Source organism: Eleutherodactylus coqui, chromosome 8 (assembly GCF_035609145.1).
Source record: "Eleutherodactylus coqui strain aEleCoq1 chromosome 8, aEleCoq1.hap1, whole genome shotgun sequence".
NCBI classification, from domain to species: domain Eukaryota; kingdom Metazoa; phylum Chordata; class Amphibia; order Anura; family Eleutherodactylidae; genus Eleutherodactylus; species Eleutherodactylus coqui.
In genome coordinates, this window is record NC_089844.1 from 33067619 (window position 1) to 33088056 (window position 20438).

The 20438-nt window shown below is 44.3% G+C and overlaps 1 protein-coding gene across 1 annotated transcript in view; it reads right to left on the reverse strand.

Annotated features, from left to right (window-relative positions):
* Positions 1–20438, reverse strand: part of LOC136576284 (aldehyde oxidase-like) — a 124148-nt gene that overhangs the window by 24218 nt on the left and 79492 nt on the right. Inside the window, exons 25-30 of the mRNA XM_066575461.1 lie at positions 17811–17906; positions 17486–17614; positions 16321–16399; positions 12281–12329; positions 11557–11671; positions 11063–11128 (exon numbers count right to left, since the gene is read on the reverse strand). Coding sequence (XP_066431558.1) covers positions 11063–11128; positions 11557–11671; positions 12281–12329; positions 16321–16399; positions 17486–17614; positions 17811–17906 — 534 coding nt within the window. The remainder of the gene's footprint in view (positions 1–11062; positions 11129–11556; positions 11672–12280; positions 12330–16320; positions 16400–17485; positions 17615–17810; positions 17907–20438) is intronic.

The following is a 20438-nucleotide window of genomic DNA, read 5'->3' on the forward strand; positions in this document are numbered from 1 at the left end:
GTGCCTCTCTCCTAATCGCGCAGCAGACAGCTGCGACACACCTGGATCAGGAGCTTGGCCTGTGCCCACACCCTCACTTGGCCCTCCGCGTCCTCGGCCACGTCCACGTCCACGTCCTCTAGGCTTACCCCTACCCCTCAGCATGCTGTATTACCAGTGATTAGATTTCCCAGGCAGGAAATAAATTGGCGCAAGACTGCAGGCCAAATATAATTTTTGCCCTTTTTGGAAAACGAAAGGCCCCACTGCCTCTAGTGAATGAATTATCTAAGTTTAATAACTGTGCTGTGTCCCTGCTTATGTGTCACAGAACGTGAGGGTAGCAGAGTTATTATAACTCTTGGAGAGCAGGTATTTTTTTTCCCAATTAAGGAAAGCAAATGGCGAACCCAGCAGTAAAGCGTAGCTGGGTGCGTATGATTTAGCAATGTTTTTCACGCAGCTCACACGTCTACACAGGCGTAAGGACGGACACAGGCTGGACAAATAGATTTGTTTTCAGTTTTTTCCCACCAACAGGCAGCACTGCGTATATTCAATGAACCTGCGAAGTTTAATAACTGCGCTGTGTCCCTGCTTATGTGTCACAGAACGTGAGGGTAGCAGAGTTATTATAACTCTTGGAGAGCAGGTATTTTTTTTTCCCAATTAAGGAAAGCAAATGGCGAACCCAGCAGTAAAGCGTAGCTGGCTGCGTATGATTTAGCAATGTTTTTCACGCAGCTCACACGTCTACACAGGCGTAAGGACGGACACAGGCTGGACAAATAGATTTGTTTTCAGTTTTTTCCCACCAACAGGCAGCACTGCGTATATTCAATGAACCTGCGAAGTTTAATAACTGCGCTGTGTCCCTGCTTATGTGTCACAGAACGTGAGGGTAGCAGAGTTATTATAACTCTTGGAGAGCAGGTATTTTTTTTTCCCAATTAAGGAAAGCAAATGGCGAACCCAGCAGTAAAGCGTAGCTGGCTGCGTATGATTTAGCAATGTTTTTCACGCAGCTCACACGTCTACACAGGCGTAAGGACGGACACAGGCTGGACAAATAGATTTGTTTTCAGTTTTTTCCCACCAACAGGCAGCACTGCGTATATTCAATGAACCTGCGAAGTTTAATAACTGCGCTGTGTCCCTGCTTATGTGTCACAGAACGTGAGGGTAGCAGAGTTATTATAACTCTTGGAGAGCAGGTATTTTTTTTTCCCAATTAAGGAAAGCAAATGGCGAACCCAGCAGTAAAGCGTAGCTGGCTGCGTATGATTTAGCAATGTTTTTCACGCAGCTCACACGTCTACACAGGCGTAAGGACGGACACAGGCTGGACAAATAGATTTGTTTTCAGTTTTTTCCCACCAACAGGCAGCACTGCGTATATTCAATGAACCTGCGAAGTTTAATAACTGCGCTGTGTCCCTGCTTATGTGTCACAGAACGTGAGGGTAGCAGAGTTATTATAACTCTTGGAGAGCAGGTATTTTTTTTCCCAATTAAGGAAAGCAAATGGCGAACCCAGCAGTAAAGCGTAGCTGGGTGCGTATGATTTAGCAATGTTTTTCACGCAGCTCACACGTCTACACAGGCGTAAGGACGGACACAGGCTGGACAAATAGATTTGTTTTCAGTTTTTTCCCACCAACAGGCAGCACTGCGTATATTCAATGAACCTGCGAAGTTTAATAACTGCGCTGTGTCCCTGCTTATGTGTCACAGAACGTGAGGGTAGCAGAGTTATTATAACTCTTGGAGAGCAGGTATTTTTTTTTCCCAATTAAGGAAAGCAAATGGCGAACCCAGCAGTAAAGCGTAGCTGGGTGCGTATGATTTAGCAATGTTTTTCACGCAGCTCACACGTCTACACAGGCGTAAGGACGGACACAGGCTGGACAAATAGATTTGTTTTCAGTTTTTTCCCACCAACAGGCAGCACTGCGTATATTCAATGAACCTGCGAAGTTTAATAACTGCGCTGTGTCCCTGCTTATGTGTCACAGAACGTGAGGGTAGCAGAGTTATTATAACTCTTGGAGAGCAGGTATTTTTTTTTCCCAATTAAGGAAAGCAAATGGCGAACCCAGCAGTAAAGCGTAGCTGGCTGCGTATGATTTAGCAATGTTTTTCACGCAGCTCACACGTCTACACAGGCGTAAGGACGGACACAGGCTGGACAAATAGATTTGTTTTCAGTTTTTTCCCACCAACAGGCAGCACTGCGTATATTCAATGAACCTGCGAAGTTTAATAACTGCGCTGTGTCCCTGCTTATGTGTCACAGAACGTGAGGGTAGCAGAGTTATTATAACTCTTGGAGAGCAGGTATTTTTTTTTCCCAATTAAGGAAAGCAAATGGCGAACCCAGCAGTAAAGCGTAGCTGGCTGCGTATGATTTAGCAATGTTTTTCACGCAGCTCACACGTCTACACAGGCGTAAGGACGGACACAGGCTGGACAAATAGATTTGTTTTCAGTTTTTTCCCACCAACAGGCAGCACTGCGTATATTCAATGAACCTGCGAAGTTTAATAACTGCGCTGTGTCCCTGCTTATGTGTCACAGAACGTGAGGGTAGCAGAGTTATTATAACTCTTGGAGAGCAGGTATTTTTTTTTCCCAATTAAGGAAAGCAAATGGCGAAGCCAGCAGTAAAGCGTAGCTGGCTGCGTATGATTTAGCAATGTTTTTCACGCAGCTCACACGTCTACACAGGCGTAAGGACGGACACAGGCTGGACAAATAGATTTGTTTTCAGTTTTTTCCCACCAACAGGCAGCACTGCGTATATTCAATGAACCTGCGAAGTTTAATAACTGCGCTGTGTCCCTGCTTATGTGTCACAGAACGTGAGGGTAGCAGAGTTATTATAACTCTTGGAGAGCAGGTATTTTTTTTTCCCAATTAAGGAAAGCAAATGGCGAACCCAGCAGTAAAGCGTAGCTGGCTGCGTATGATTTAGCAATGTTTTTCACGCAGCTCACACGTCTACACAGGCGTAAGGACGGACACAGGCTGGACAAATAGATTTGTTTTCAGTTTTTTCCCACCAACAGGCAGCACTGCGTATATTCAATGAACCTGCGAAGTTTAATAACTGCGCTGTGTCCCTGCTTATGTGTCACAGAACGTGAGGGTAGCAGAGTTATTATAACTCTTGGAGAGCAGGTATTTTTTTTCCCAATTAAGGAAAGCAAATGGCGAACCCAGCAGTAAAGCGTAGCTGGGTGCGTATGATTTAGCAATGTTTTTCACGCAGCTCACACGTCTACACAGGCGTAAGGACGGACACAGGCTGGACAAATAGATTTGTTTTCAGTTTTTTCCCACCAACAGGCAGCACTGCGTATATTCAATGAACCTGCGAAGTTTAATAACTGCGCTGTGTCCCTGCTTATGTGTCACAGAACGTGAGGGTAGCAGAGTTATTATAACTCTTGGAGAGCAGGTATTTTTTTTTCCCAATTAAGGAAAGCAAATGGCGAACCCAGCAGTAAAGCGTAGCTGGGTGCGTATGATTTAGCAATGTTTTTCACGCAGCTCACACGTCTACACAGGCGTAAGGACGGACACAGGCTGGACAAATAGATTTGTTTTCAGTTTTTTCCCACCAACAGGCAGCACTGCGTATATTCAATGAACCTGCGAAGTTTAATAACTGCGCTGTGTCCCTGCTTATGTGTCACAGAACGTGAGGGTAGCAGAGTTATTATAACTCTTGGAGAGCAGGTATTTTTTTTTCCCAATTAAGGAAAGCAAATGGCGAACCCAGCAGTAAAGCGTAGCTGGGTGCGTATGATTTAGCAATGTTTTTCACGCAGCTCACACGTCTACACAGGCGTAAGGACGGACACAGGCTGGACAAATAGATTTGTTTTCAGTTTTTTCCCACCAACAGGCAGCACTGCGTATATTCTATGAATAATAACTGTGTTGTGGCCCTGCCTATACAATTCTTTCCCTGCAGTATCAATGGAGGGTGCAATGCTCTGCAGAGGCGATTTTGAGAAGCCCAAAAAAAATGCAGCACAGCCAACAGCAGCCTGGACAGTACTGCACACGGATAAATATGGCCCTAGAAAGGACCGTTGAGGTTCTTGAAGGCTACACTCACTCCTAACACTCTCCCTGCCTATGCAGCACTTCTGTCCCTAATGCCAGGTGCAACGGTCTGCAGAGGCGATTTTGAGAAAAAAAAAAAAATCCCACTGCTAACAGCAGCCAACACACAGCTATCAGTGGCCCTAATAAGGACCTTTGGGGGGTCTTGAAGCCTACACTAACTACCAATTCTTTCCCTACAGCAGCTCCGGTATAAACAGCACTGTCCCTCATCTAACTCACACCGCATCTGAGGCGAGCCGCGGGAGGGGCCGACTTTTATATTAGGCGAACACCTGATCTCGCCAGCCACTCACAGCAGGGGGGTGGTATAGGGCTTAAACGTTGCAGGGGGAAGTTGTAATGCCTTCCCTGTCTTTCAATTGGCCAGAAAAGCGCGCTAACGTCTCAGGGAAGGAAGTGAAAGTAACCAGAACACCGCATGGTGTTCGTCACGAATAACGAACATCCCGAACACCCTAATATTCGCACGAATATCAAGCTCGGACGAACGCGTTCGCTCATCTCTAACTACCGGTCAAAAGTTTTTTTATTTTTTATTTCTTTACATAAATCCAGTTAAAGTCCAGCAAATAATGTGAAATGGTTCAAAGGTTCAAAAGTAAAGGCGGCTACAAAGTCAGATGACAGGTTTTTGATAGTCAACAGTTTGAGTGATTGGCACCCCACAACACTAATCTTCAAGCACAGCTTGAAATGATTAAAAATGAGCCATACAGAAGATATATACTTACCTGATCAGGAGCCCCCCCCTATATTTATCTATTCGTCGTCTTTGGATATGACAAATCTAGCCGTCTCTCAGCTTCTTCTTGACACGCAGGCGCAGTAGCTCTTGTCGGCTGGTTGGGTCATCATGAACGCGCGTCTGGTGCACGCGCATGCGCAGTCTGCTCGCTCCTTGGCAACGGCTTCACCGTTGTCAGCTGGCTCCCGCTGAAGAACAGCAGCTTTCCCCGGCGGACCACCATCCTCAGCTGAAGGGTAAGTATGTATGTCACTGTTCATGTCGCTGGTCCTGACGCGCGGGGGTGTCGGGCTGTCACTGGTCCTGCTGCTGGGGTGGTGGGGGTGTCGAGCTGTAACTGGTCCTGCTGCTAGGGGGGGGGGTGTCAGGCTGTCACTGGTCCTGCCGCTGGGGGAGGTGTCAGGTTGTCACTGGTCCTGCCGCTGGGGGGGGGGGGGGCGGGCTGTCACTGGTCCTGCCATTGGGGGGGGATGTCAGCCTGTCACTGGTCCTGCCACTGGGGGGGAGGGGCGGGCTGTCACTGGTCCTGCCATTGGGGGGGGATGTCAGCCTGTCACTGGTCCTGCCACTGGGGGGGAGGGTGTTGGGCTGTTGCTGCTCTTTTTGACGCGCAGGTGCAGTAGCTCTTGTCGGCTGGTTGGGTTGTCGTGAACGCGCGTCTTGTGCACGCGCATGTGCAATCATTTCACTCTATGCAACTGCTTCACCATTGCCAGCTGGCTCCCGCTGAAGAAGAAGAGCAGTAGCTTCCCCCGGCGGACCGTCATCAGCTGAAGGGTAAGTATATATGTCACTGGTCCTGCCGCTGGGGGGGGGGGGGGGGGGGGTGTTGGGCCGTCACTGGTCCTGCCGCTGGGCAATCCTCTGCCATTGAAACTAAAGCTGCCAGCTCCTTTGAAAGCAATGAAGGGACTTGCATGGATGGAGAGAGCTATATCGGGCTGTCACTCACAGCCCGACATCGCTCTCCCCATCGCAGCGTGCATCTCCCATAATGTCACCGGTCTTCCAGTCATATTACCGGTGTCATTGGGAGCTTTTACTCTACAGGGCATTAATGGGGAAAAAAATCACTTTGGGCGGTGGAACAACCCCTTTTAGAAGGCAATAAGAAAATGATAGGCTTCACATAATCAAGTGGACTGGACAGTCTCCAGACTTAAGCCACATTGAGCTTGTTTGGGATGAACTAGACTGAGTGGTGAAAGCAAAGCAACTTACAAGTGCAGCACATTTGTGGGAACTTCTGCAACAATGTTGGGAAGAAATTTCTGCACAATATCTGAATGTAATTGTAGCAAGAATGCCTCGATTGTGTAATCGTGTACCTACCTTAATCCATTATTCTTATTCATCCTATCTTGTTTATTTGTTATATGCTTTCAATTCGAAGTACACTTGAGACATTAAACTCTGAAAATATCAATAAAGGCTGGAAAAATATAGATGTTCTAAGTCTGGGTTCACACGGGACGAATTTGCCGTGGAAATTCTGTGCAGAATTTCTGTGTGGCAAATCCGCCCACAGTTCCTAATCCCGGGATTAGCCAGCCATGTAGACGAGATTTTGCAAACATCTTGGCCACACGGGGCAGCCAATCCGTCGCAGGTGGAACCGGCGATGCGGCATGCAATTGACAGCTGCAGCATTTCAATTCTTTTTTTTCCGTTGCGGCCTCACTCCTCTCTATGGGGACAAAAAACCGCAACAGAATGCCGGCCGTTGAACTGCTCCAAAAGCTTCGGCGAAATGCCACGGGTTTTGAAGTTGTGGCTTTCCCTAGGAAATCTTGCGGCTTTTAGGTGCCACCAAACCGTGAGATTTCCACGGGATTTTCGTCCCGTGGGAACCCAGCCTAAAACTTTTGACCGGTACTGTAGGTTTTTTTTTTCTTTGAAATCTCATTCAGTTAAGCTTACATGGAAAATATGAAAATAACGTGTATACTATCGTCTTGATTTAGTACATGTAATTAAAGAATTTAATGGTGAGATCTTAAAGTAATTCATGCACAATATAACCACACCATTGGTCAATGAGAAAGGTCGAGGAGGATCAAAACCTCCACTATATCTATCACAGTACCTCTAACATTTCAACAGACTGATCTTGAATGTAATTGACCAGGAATGTGCAATATGGTGAATTTTCTTGTGTGTGACATTATTGTAGTAAAGGTTCTGGACATAATGTTCAGTGTTATTACCGTAGTAGATGCTGGAGAAGTATTATTGAGACCTACTTAGAGTGCCAAACACAATTTTAATGAAAAATCAGGAGAAGTTGACGGGTTCGCTTTAAAGGGAACCTGTCACGCTCCCACAGCAGCATAAATTAAGTTATGGTGCTGTTAGGCTAACTTCAACGGGCAAGCGCGATATGGGATCATATCAAGCTTGCCATCCATGTGAAAGCCCAGGTAATGCTAGGCATTTTCATGTGAAAACAGCCTCGCATCACTTTGGGTATGAAGGGGATCGCCAAATTTTTCCCATTGTTGTCAATGGAAGATCATGCATCACGTGCACTTTACAGATGGTGCGATGCTGCAGCTGGCCCCATTGAAAACAATTGGCACTGCGATGGCACGCAGCATGATAGAACATGCTCTGATTTGTTTCCCACATAGCATCACACCGTGCTGCCATGCAGGGAAACATCGCTCATGTGTATAACCCCAGAATAGGGTTCATATTTGTGCATCTCGCAAAACACACAAATCTCGCGCTATTTTCTCGGCCGTGTGAAGCCGACATTAGGAGATGTGACAGCAAGCCAGGCAATGTAATTTTATACTCACCTACTCCCATAATCCAGCGCTGTGACCCTCTGAAGATCATGCAGCACTGGAAAGCCGGACTCTTTTCAGAGTCCCATTCGCGCTCTCCTCTACAAGTCTATTGGAGAGAGTAGTTGATGAAAACTACTTCTGATTTATTAAAAGGTGCATTATTCTTAATAAATCTCTTCACAGGATAGACAATTCAATCTAAAATCTATAATTCTATTAGTAATACATTAAAATAAGAGCACAACACACAATAGCACCCACACACAAAACAAGAAGTGGAGAGCATAGCTCCCAACCCATTAGGGGAGCTATGCTCTCCATTTGTTATTTTGTGTGTTACTTTTAGGGCCGCAAGAGGCAAGCGATTGTGCTGCCACAATTAAGGGATTAGGTCTCAGACTAGAAACAGTCACCATCCGATGACTAGTCAGACATAAGCGATTGGATTGTCTGAAGGAAGAAATAGGGAACTAGTCGGTTTCCAGCATAAGTACTGCCATTGGAAACTCAATTGGGACTGAATACTATTGAGTGGGGTGCACCAAGTTAACCATAGAGATACTGATTCTGAGTGGATAGTGCGCTGGTGACAAACTATTGTGTTGACCACCGACACTATCTCCACCCTCGTTTCTGTATCAGTGGCCCTATTACACCACCTTTCAAAGGGGTTATTTATCCCCAATTTTAAAAAATGCACTGAATATCATTATCAGCCACTTCAGGTCTGCAATACGTTGGGTATTCCCAATAATTCAGGCCTGCCAGGCTATAATCTACACACAGATAGCCTCCTTCTCAAACTCTGATCCCATCTTTTAGTAACCGCCGTTTTTAGACACCCCACTGATTTAGTTGGTGTTTATGAGGATAGTGGGGGAATACCTCTCCTGCCCTTAAAGAGGTTGTCCCGCGCCGAAATAGCCCCCCCGTTCAGCGCGAGACAAACCCGATGCAGGGATAAAAAAAAACAAACGGGTAGTACTTACCGAATCCCCGCGCTCCGGTGACTTCTTACTTACCTTGCGAAGATGGCCGCCGGGATCTTCACCCACGGTGGACCGCAGGTCTTCTGTGCGTTCCATTGCCGATTCCAGCCTCCTGATTGGCTGGAATCGGCACATGTGACGGGGCGGAGCTACGAGGAGGAGCTCTCCAGCACGAGCGCCCCATTCAACACAGAGAAGACCGGACTGCGCAAGCGCGTCTAATCGGGAGATTAGACGCTGAAAATTAGACGGCACCATGGAGACGGGGACGCTAGCAACGGAACAGGTAAGTGAATAACTTCTGTATGGCTCATATTTAATGCACAATGTACATTACAAAGTGCATTAATATGGCCATACAGAAGTGTATACCCCCACTTTGTTTCGCGGGACAACCCCTTTAAACTCATTATATGTTCCTGATGAACCACGACACGAGAGGGGAAACGGGTTGAATAATTAATCAGAACAGAATCAATAATGAGAATATGAATACAAATGAGTACGAATAGGTTATTTATTCATTATTTTGAGAATTCTGTGTCGTGACTACAATTGAGGCATTTGGGTGGATGCATGGACCCCTATGTTTCCGTCTAACAGCAGGTTTACCGACTCCCTTTGATTTGAGTGGTTCAATCAATAAAGCAGTGTAAGTGAGTTGATTGACACTCCTCTACACTATAGCAGCTATGTGTCTTATTATTATCCCCTCAGGGAATGTTGGGGGTTGATAGTACGGTATCATTCATATATGTAGATGGTGTGTCTATTTGTCTTTGGGCATTTACTGCCTGTTGGTGTTCTTGTGTGTTGTGCCCTTATTTTAACATATTACTAATAAATTAATAGATTTTAGATTGAAGTGTCTATCCTGTGAAGGGCTTTTCGGTATAGTCATAGACTTAGTCCGTCTCTGTGAACTGATTCTTAATAAATCTGTTTCATTTAGAATGGTTTGTTTCACCTCCTGCTTTGAGCGGGCACCAATTCGCCTTTTAACCTTCACTCTTGCTAAATAGGACTAAAAGTAGGGGTAAAGCTTGAGTACTTCCATGTTTCTTGGCTGTTTTCCTTTTTGAAGTGTTGAGACAAAGATGTGTAGATGGGTGGAGTTTATACTTACTTCTCAAACCTATGTTTATATGAAAATGTCTTCACATAATCACCAAAGCTAAAGGGACCCAAAATCTGGTTTGAAGATCGATTTTATGTAGCAATTTAAAAGATACAGGAATAATACACCTTGAAAAATGAATGTAGCCCCAAACCTTATACATATATATATATATACAAAATTTATCCTTAAAGGGGTTTTGTCATTAAAAGAAAAATTATCTAAACTTACCTATTCCTTCCCTGTCAGTCTCCTTATCACATCTTCTCCTGGTTGAGCTTCTCCAGTGCCCCAGGTTAGCTCACTGACTGCAGGCTGGGCCCAGCTTGTTATGAAGGCTGCTTATCACAAACTCCTTCCTGCTGGGTCAGTGAAGGTCACATCCCTGTGCTGTAGCTTCACTGCCTAGGAAGGAATTGTAATCCATTTCAGAGACAGCTCGCATGAGCCATCTCTGAAGAAGATAGGCAGTCCTCCTGCTGGCCTGTGAGCTGTGACATAACGTACATTGGCAGACTGCCAACCAAATGTACGGAACCTCACAGGAAGGAGAAGAATCAGGCAAGTGGAGGTGAAGTGACCCCCGGACTGCAGGAGACAGGAGAAGATAAGGGAGGTGAAGATCTGGTAAGCAGACTGATGGGGGAGGAATAGATAAGTAGAGCATTTTTCTTTTTTAGTGACAGAATCCCTTTAAAGATTGTAATAGTTCTATCCGCAGTACATCTCTACTTTGGGCCCTTTTACACGGGACGGTATGTTGGGCGCAGATGCCTGAAGGTAGTTCCAGCGATAATCGTTTCTATCCTTTTACACAGGAACGAGCATTGCTTAGTGAATGGAGGCGGAGCGAGCCAGAGATCATTCTGGCCCACTTGCCCCTATTCACGATAAACAGGCAGCCATTCATAAGTGAATGACTGCCTGTTTACACGGACCGATCCTACGTTCAGTTTTTTGTAGGCAGAAACTGAACAACGAATGAGAACATTCATCATTCATTCGGGCATGCATTTACACTGAGAGATAATAGTTCAGATTCCCGCTGGATGCAGGAAACTGAATGACTTATTGGCCCATGTAAAAGGGCCCTTACTTGGAGTTCAATGGAGTATGTACAGACTGCAACGGAAAAACTCTGTTCGCCTCTGTATGAAATCTGAAGGCATAGAGGAGGTACAGTAGAGGATTTGCGCACATCTGTGACAGCCCAATCATGGCTTTATACAAAATTGAACAGTAATACAGTCATATGCATGAGCTATTATGTGCGGAATAAATGTTAATTTGTAACATACAGTACCTGTCCCACATCCACGGCTGGATTAATGCTGCAACCAGTGTCTATGATGATGTCTGCCCTGATGTTCTGTTCGTACAGGAAGTTGAAAAAAAAAAATACGCATTAATTTTCATCGGAAGAGAAATGATTTAAATAGCCATTTAGAATTTCTGAAGGTAAAGTAATCTGTGCTATACTAGCCTCAATGGAACATAACAGCTGAAGCTTGGATAAGTAAGGCTATGTTCACACCTGCATCAGGAGATTCTGTTTTCCTGCTGTGTTCGGGAAGCAGGAAAGGAAGAATTCCCTGTCCGAGCAGATTTTATGACGGAACCAAACGGTGCTGAACAGACCACACTGACTATAATGGGGTCTATTCGGTTCCCATTCAGTCGTCTAGTGTTTTGCTAGACAGAAAAGTCCTGTATGCAGGAGCTACAAGAGGAGCATTCAAACGCACATGTGAACATAGCCTAACACGTTTTCCACTGAAAATTGTTTTCGTCTCTTACCTTATAATCTCCTGTTAGACAGTCAACTTCCACCTCTGAACAGGCAGCGCCATAAACAGAGTATTCGAATGGACGGCCTTCTCCTTTCTCCCAGTCCATAAAGGTGTTGTAACCTCTGAGTATAACAAGAATAACACATCACACAAGTTAAAAAAGTGTTCTGACTAGAGATGAGTCAACGTACTCGTTTAGGGCGATTTCGCAATCGAGCACCGCTTTTTTCAAGTAACTGACTACTCGGGCGAAAAGATTCGGGGGGCGCCGGGGGTGAGTGGGGGAGAGAGAGAGAGAGCTCCCCCTGTTCCCCACTGCTACCCCCTGCTCCACCACGCCGCACCCCGAATCTTTTCGCCCCAGTAGTCAGTTACTCAAAAAAAGCAGTGCTCGATTGCGAAATCGCCCTAAACGAGTACGCTCGCTCATCTCTAGTTCTAACAAAAATCTGAGTATTATGATGTGTTTTTCTCTGTCTATGTAAAGGAATGAGGGATTTCTAGTTCTCATTGCCATTACTGGGACTACTCTGGAAAAAATCTCCAACCTGCTATATTACTAATTTAAAGTTTTGGTACACTGTATGTAGAAAAGACCAAGACAGTTTACACAAGTGACATAAGAGGTCATTTTCTGTGTATGTATCAGCAGCAAAAAAAAAATCGGAACAATTCGTATCAGGTCTAACCCCTATACTGCCAGCAAGAGCAGTCACCAAAATGTGTCCTACCTGAAATATCCAGTGGCTGAAAGGCTTATTCTTTCACGAAAAGCTTTTTCTACCTGTGAAAAGGAAATCATTGCTGAGAACAATGAAAAACAATAAGGACAGCGCTCCTCTTACGAATATCCGAGACAGCCAAGCATTATTGAAAAATGTAGATTCGAAGATAAAAAATGACTTACCCGGTGTAGGTGGAGGATGCTTCCCATGAGGGGAGAACCCATCCACTCTACACCTCCAAGTCCTGGTCTGCACGTAGTAACAGAGGACAAATGTCCGCAGGATCCAGATGGAACGAAAAAGTGTGTATTCCTTCAAAGACCCCCCGTGGGTTCGGGGAGGAGCTGGCCCAAAAATTGTTGTATCTCCCAAGAACAAGGGGATACAACTCCTCAAAAGGAACACAAATGTAAAAATATGCAAAGGATATGCAAAAAATATTTTAGGCGCTCTAAAGGAACATACACATTGAATATGAACGCAGGAAATACCTGCTAAATTTATTACAAGGAAACCTAAAATAATGGCAAATAGCAAAATGCCAAAAGCAAAATATGCAAATATGCAACGCGTTTCGTCGCTCCTATGGCGACTTTCTCAAGCATAAACATGTATAGTCACATACAGCCATTTATATGTACAAGCAAACACTTACATTAGAACACTGACCAATCCTGATTCATTCATCTGTTTCCTCCAGCGTGTCCTGATGGAAATGCACGCTGGGGCTTGCCGCCCGGTGCAGTCCGTGGGACTTCCGGGTTGCGGCCACCACGTCAGACGTCATGACGCCCAAGGCGTCATGACTAATATCCGGTGTATATACGTGGGCTTTTTAGCCCGGTCTGTAGGATTTCCGGGTTATGGCCAGCACGGAAGGCGTCATGACGCTCCGGTCGTCATGACTACCACCCGGCAGATATACTTGGGATGTGTTACCCACGGCTCTCCACCCGGAGGTAAGATGCACTGACGCTCTCACGTCCTATATCATGTGACCACACCTAGTGTGTATCGTTGCCATGGTTGCATCACTACTCCCGGATCACGGGCCTGCTTAAAGTTACAAAGCGCAATCTCTATGTGACCCGCTGCTAACAGCAAAGGGGGCCACATACTCTAATATACCCAACACAAAAGATATTTACTTGTATCCATGAATATTTATAAACCCTATGGGGTGCATTATGAAATTTATAAAACATAAAAATAGGTATATATACATATGTGTACATGAAAGCTGGTTACACAGATGTATATATAAATATACACATTTGTACCAAAGTTGCATACATAAAGAAAATGCATACTAGATATATGAATATTTATACCATAAAACTTCTCTTACTATAACTTTAAAATTATTAAAATTTCTCTAAAACTTCGTTTAAACCGTGAGGGACCAGTGAACCCAACTTAAAAATCCAGAACATCTCCTTTATCCTCAAACAGTTGACTGATTTTACAGATATTTTCTCCAACGGAGTCACTTTTAGCAATGAGGGATCACAATTATGAAATAAACTGTAATGTCTCGAGACACTATGTTTCATAAAACCTTTCTTAATATTACTTTTATGTTGAGAAATTCTGGGACTAAGACAATTAGTGGTTCTTCCCACATATCTCTTTCCGCAGGGGCATTCAAGTAGGTATATCACGTACCTAGACTTACACGTTAGATATTGTTTTATAGATATTTTCTCGCTATCTTTACTTTTTATTTCTGTGGTGCCATGTGATATATGTATACAGCTTTTACACCGTTTTTTACCACACTTGAATGCCCCTGTTTTCCCTTTTGGATTGCTGAGAACAAAAGTTTGAAAGTGCTTTTTTGTAATCTTGTTACCTAGAACAAAGTACTGACACAAGGTTGATTATGACTAGAGATGAGCGAGCATGCTCGGATAAAGCAGTTACTCGAGCGAGCATCACTCTTCTCGAGTAACTGCTTACTGGTCCGAGCAGGCTGGGGCAGAGATGAGCAGTGGGCGGTGGGGGGAGAGTTAGAGAGATCTCTCCCCCCCCCCCCCGTTACCCCCCACTCACCCGAGCTGCCCCTCCGAGCCTGCTCGGACCAGTAAGCAGTTACTCGAGAAGAGCGATGCTTGCTCAAGTAACTGCTTTATTCGAGCGTGCTCGCTCATCTCTAATTATGACATATATGAAAATACTAAATCTAGCTACAAATCAAAGGGGTTTTCCAGACAAAAAATATTGATGACCTGTCCTCAGAAAGACAGAATTACCTGTGGTGGAGCATTTTTCTAGTCATGGGCACAACACAGAACATATGGAAGCTATGATACTAAAAGGCTTTTTGAAATCTCAATGTCACAGAAGAATTTGGGAATACAAGTTGATAACCATGTTTGACGCTAGCAAGGATGGACTGAACCTAGGAGGGGGATTTTTACATCATTGGAGAGTATGAGAAATCTGGAGCAGAGATCACATGCTGGCCTGGTGACACCTTAACACCAATTTAGAGACCATAAAGATTTCACATCATTCATCAGTGGGCTAATTAAAGGGGTTGTCCCGCAACAGCAAGTGCAGTTATACACTTCTGTATGGCCATATTAATGCACTTTGTAATATACATCGTGCATTAAATATTGGCCATACAGAAGTTATATACTTACCCCCTCCCGGTGTTGGCGTCCCCGTCTCCATGGCGACGAACAAACTTCTTCTCTGGTCGCAGGAACAGTCGCGCTTGCTCACAGAGGATTTTTCTCCTAGATGGTCCGGGCTCACGAGCTGCGTCCTGGCTCCTCCCCCTTCTCACCATCATCGCGTAGCTCCACCCCCGTCACATGGTGCCGATCAGCCAATGAGGTGGCTGGAATCGGCAATGGAGCGCAGACAGCAGAAGAAGATCCACAGTGCACCATGGGAGAAGACCCGCGGTGTACTGTGGGAGAAGACCAACGGCAGCCATCTTGGACAGAAGATTTTTTAAAGTTGCTGAACGGGGATTCAGGTAAGGGAATTTTTTTTTTAATAACACATGTCAGCGGTTTTCCTTTGCAGGTACTGGGGGACTGGGCAAAAACTTTTTTATCTTTCGGCGCGGGACAACCCCTTTAAGTTTTTACTTCTCTGTTCATCCTGTTTTGGTATTGTGTTAAGTGCAAATTATTCGCACCATGTCTGTGCCTTTTCAGAAGTATATATATATGCCTCTTTAAAAACTATTTCATTATGCCTGAGGAAGAACTCTGCGTTGGTTTGAAAGCTCTCTATAACATCATGTATTTTTGTTAGCCATTAAAAGACATCATATCTACAAGATAATTTGGTTTCTCTCACTAAGAACAATACAATTTTAGCCTCTTTAATCATCGGTGAACATCGGAGGATGCAACCAACTGGGTAGTGATGACCTATTCTCATCAGTATCCTAGTCCTTGAAAACCCCTTTAATAAAATAGTCCAGCAGCACACAAATGTCTCCTTGCCCAATATGGGGGGGGGGGGGGGGGGGTTGAACAAATGCAAAATGCCACACCAGGAGCTATGAACAAAAGTTTAAACGAAGTCCTGCATATCCATGCAAAAAGTGGCAGCATACATGGTGTAATAGAAAATCACCAATCCTTTATTGACTCCATATAGGGAAGAGACAATGTTTCAACCCTTCCGGGTCTTTGTCAGACTTGACAAAGACCCGGAAGGGTTGAAACGCTGTCTCTTCCCTACATGGAGTCAATAAAGGCTTGGTGATTTTCTATTACACCATGTATGCTCCCACTTTTGACTTTTCTTTTAGTCTGTCTCGTTGTGTCAGTGTCACTTACTGTTTATCTTACAGCTTCATTGTTTATTGACTTCCAGAGAATAATAGTGAAGAGACAAGTCCTGAAGTCATCAGACAATCCATGATCGTCAAAGTGTATGAAGAAAAGTTTCTTATAAGTAAAAAGGTGCAAACCACCTGAGTAACTTTAAAGAACAAAACGGTCTGCAGCCTGCTTCTGTGCTAACTAAAATTTCATTTTACTTGATTTTCAGTGTACCAAAATAGGTATAAAATCAACCTACCCAACTCTCCCAAGTGCCCTCCGGATTTTTGCTAACAATCGGTTGAAGTCGTTTTCGAAGTTTCTCACAAGCATTCTGTGCAGGAAGGCAATAAAATAATTCGGGTCAGTCCAAGTATTTTTTCTTTATAGAAGTAGGGATTGGGAACGCTGTAACTACTGACACAATTGTGAGAGAATAAAACCTATTGATTTCAATGAGTACATTTAAATTTCCATTGAAAATGGGTCTATTTATCTCGAGCACAAAAATAAAAGGACACAGTCTATTTTCCTGCACATTTGCACAGCAAAGGTCCCCATAGAAGTCTATTGGAGTTGAGCAAATGTGCGCTTAATGCGAGCACAAACTCGCAATTTTCTGCGCAACTCTATGAAAAAAGAACACAGTTGGACATCATTAGGCTAAATAGCCTTTTAAATCAGGGGTGTGTTGAGCACGTGTATGTACAGGCCCTGCATGCGTACAGTACACAGACGAGCTGGAAAATCAACATCATTCATAGCACAAATACGTTGCGCTGAAGCATGCGCCTTTGTGCATATGCCAGTGTGAAGGAGCCCTAATGGCCCTTTTACACGGGACGGTTATCATTGAGAATTGTTGAGATTCCCACGGGAATCTGAACTGTAATTGTCCCATGTAAACACATGCAGCGATTGACTGAGAGTTGTTCAGTTTCAGCTTGCAGAAAAGTGAACGACGAGCCGCTCAGTGTAAACAGCAGTTGTTCACTTTTGAACGACTGTCTGCTTATTGTGAATGCAGGCGGTGGGGGAAGAACACTTCCCAGCCACCCCAACTCCATACTGGCCTCGCTCTGAGTGATGCCAGCGATACTCGCTCCTGTGTTACAACACAGGAGTGAGCATTACTGGGACGAGTGTCGGGCATCGTTTGCCTGATAGCCATCTTGTCCCATGTAAAAGGACCATTAGCCTGATAGCCAAAGTCAAAAATAAGGGGTTTAGGCTTAAAATCAAATAAAGTAGTTGTGCATCTGCAGGCACAATGCTGGGTGTGGTATAACAAAACGGGTCAGTTGCTGCTCCTCATCCAACCAGATGATGAACCTGTACATGCACTTTGGCAACAACTATGGAAAATACTCTTAGTCCATTTTTCCAGTTCCATTGCTACATAACCTGAGATACAACATACCTTTACTGCCATCCCATTTACATCTGTTCCAACCGTGGCAGCAGTGGCAATGGTATTGGGCACAGAAGCAGTGCTTGTTTCACAAATGTGGATGTAGGACATGGGTATACCCAGCTCTCGGCTGGCAATCTGTAGTTTAAGTGAAGAGAACATATGAGACTCTTGTATACTTTTGTATTATAGTCATTTTCATTTTTATACATCAGATTTGGAGGGTCATGCCAGATATCTGTAAAGGACATAATACAACTGACATCCATAAAAATGACATTAATATAATACTATAGCAACTTGTAAAATGTAGTCAATCAATAATTTAATTTACCTGAATGATTTTAGTATGCATGCCTTGTCCCATTTCCGTTCCTCCATGTGACACTAGCACTGAACCATCATGATAAATGTGAACCAGTGCAGCCGCCTAAATTCATCAACATAGAAAGAATCTTATGTTATGGCCGTCACTTCTTAGCATACACTTCACCTAAAGTAAACTAATCAGGGTTGGTCAGTGTTGGACCTCTAGGATCCCAACCAATCACGAGAACAAGGGTCCTGTGTCCCCTTAAAATGGAGCAGCTGTATTCATCTCTAGGGACCCTTTTACATGGAATAATATCGTTCTCTCTGGATTGCTGGAATCTGAATTTTTTGGACAAATTTTTGTGTTTCTTACAGTTTTGGGTAGTGATTTCAAATTTGGGCTCAGATTGTGACTGTCAGAAACAGATTTACAGACATTAACCTTAACATTATAATAAAAAAGTGTATATATAATTGCAATTAAATAGGTTTTATAAATTTACTTAAAAACAGTAAATACTGAATTGGGTAGCATGCAGTTTTAAGCAGGACATGAGATCACCAGGTGGCAGATGTACAGTAACAAGGAACTTCCATAAGTGGCATAAAAATATGGGAAGTTGGATGCAATGTTTCCATAAGTCACTTATTTCTTTTCTGTCCACCAGTGTTCTCCCTTGGAATATTCCAGCAGTTAATAGCCAACATTGCAGGCATTATTCTTAATACTGTTTTTCAATTGCACATATGTCCCAGTGAAATCTTTCTAAATGCTCATCTGATAAGTCACTGCATCTCTCCAGGAAGTACTGTTAGACAGTTTTGATAAATGAGGCCCCTGGTTTTAATGGTCAATCTGGTGTAACAAGAGGATACAATATTGAATATCTGACTTTATATTACGATGTCTATAGCTTCATTATCTTGCCTAACAGACAATTTTGGTTGCTATATTTGAATTTGGTGCTGATAAGTATTGAGCCTTACCTAGAAGAAATTGAACTAGGAAGGTGAAACTGCCCCACTATTCTACATATTCCCCCAGGATGTTGATGCCCTTGTGACATCTCCTGCAGCTTTTTAAGTCCCTGCAAATAGAATTCTTCCGACTGCTGGTCAAACCACTCATTTGCAGCATTAGTTGCCTCCAAAATATTCCTAAACTGTTGTCCCTTTAAGTGTTTTTTGAAATTGGGGAACAGATGATGGTCAGACGGAGCCAGGTTGGGCGAATAGGGTGGATGGGGCATCAGTTGAAAGCCTAAGGAGGTCATTTTTGCAATACTGGCACCTGCAGTGTGTGACGGGGCATTGTCATGCGACAGGATGACACATTTGTAGAGCTTTCCTCAACGTTTTTCCTCAATATTTTGTTTCAGCTTTGTCATTAACGAACAGTAATATGTTGCATTGATGGTTGGACTCTTTAGGAGGTAGTCCACGAGTAGAACTCCATTTTTTTCCCAAAAAATAGTTGCCATTTGCTTCTGTGCTGACCTTTGCACACAGAACGTCTTTGGCCTAGGGGAACCACTGTGCCTCCATTCCTTAGACTGTTCCTTTGTCTCTGAATCATAACAGTCGATCCATGTCTCATCACCAGTTTTGTCCTGGAAATCTGACTAATTTCTTGCAAAGTGCTCCAAAACAGCCACCGATGTCTCCACACGTCTCCTCTTCTGTTCGGTATCCACTTGGCTGTAAGCTTTCTCATTCCCGGGTCATTGTGGATGATGGCACCAACTCTCTCACTTGATATCTCCAGATATGTAGCAGTACTTTTGACTGATATTCGGCGGCCCTCCATGATCATGTCATGGATGGCTTTCACATTTGCAGACAAGGAGACAAAGACAGGTCTTCTACTGGGTTTCTCACTTTCAACACTGAAATCGCCAGTTTTAAAATTTACAACCCAATGTTTAACTGTTGCCTATGAATTGGGCGCTGTCACCCAAAGCTTGTGACATTTCATCATGGATCTGCTTTACACCTGACCCGGGAAGGGCAGACCCACCTATGCTGTAGTCCCCTTCCCAATAACGACACAACAACTTTCTTTGGATGAATTGGCCACAGCAGCCAGTTTATTACTAACAATAAACAACATTAAAATTATAATTACCCAGGAACAATTACGGGGGAGGGTCCTTGGAGCCACAAAATCTGGTGCAACTATACCACTCTGAAAATACTTCGCCCCACAGCCGGACTACAGGCTCAAGGGCAACATTAACTGCCCATTGGGTGGCTAACGCTCCCATTACTTAAACCGGAGGGAGTCTACTGCCCCCTCCACCAACCAAGTAACCGCATCAGATAGCAACCAATATACTAAGGAGGGAGTCTAAACAGGTGAGCACTTTGCCCTCCCAACTCCCCCCCCCAATTTCCAACGACTCCAAGGACCCCCCACCCGCCAATGCAAGCACGGCTTACCCCTAAGCCTGCGCCGCCCCCAACAAACCCAATGCCCTCTCTATCCCCTCCTGAATTCCAACCGCCCAGATATCGATCCCGATATCATTAAGGTGAATACCGTCTCCAGCCCAATAGTTGCCTTCCCCTTTCTCCAAATCAATATGTCTGACACTGACTCCTCCATTCCTTGCCACAAACGCTGAAACATGTCTATTAAGCTTCACCCTTG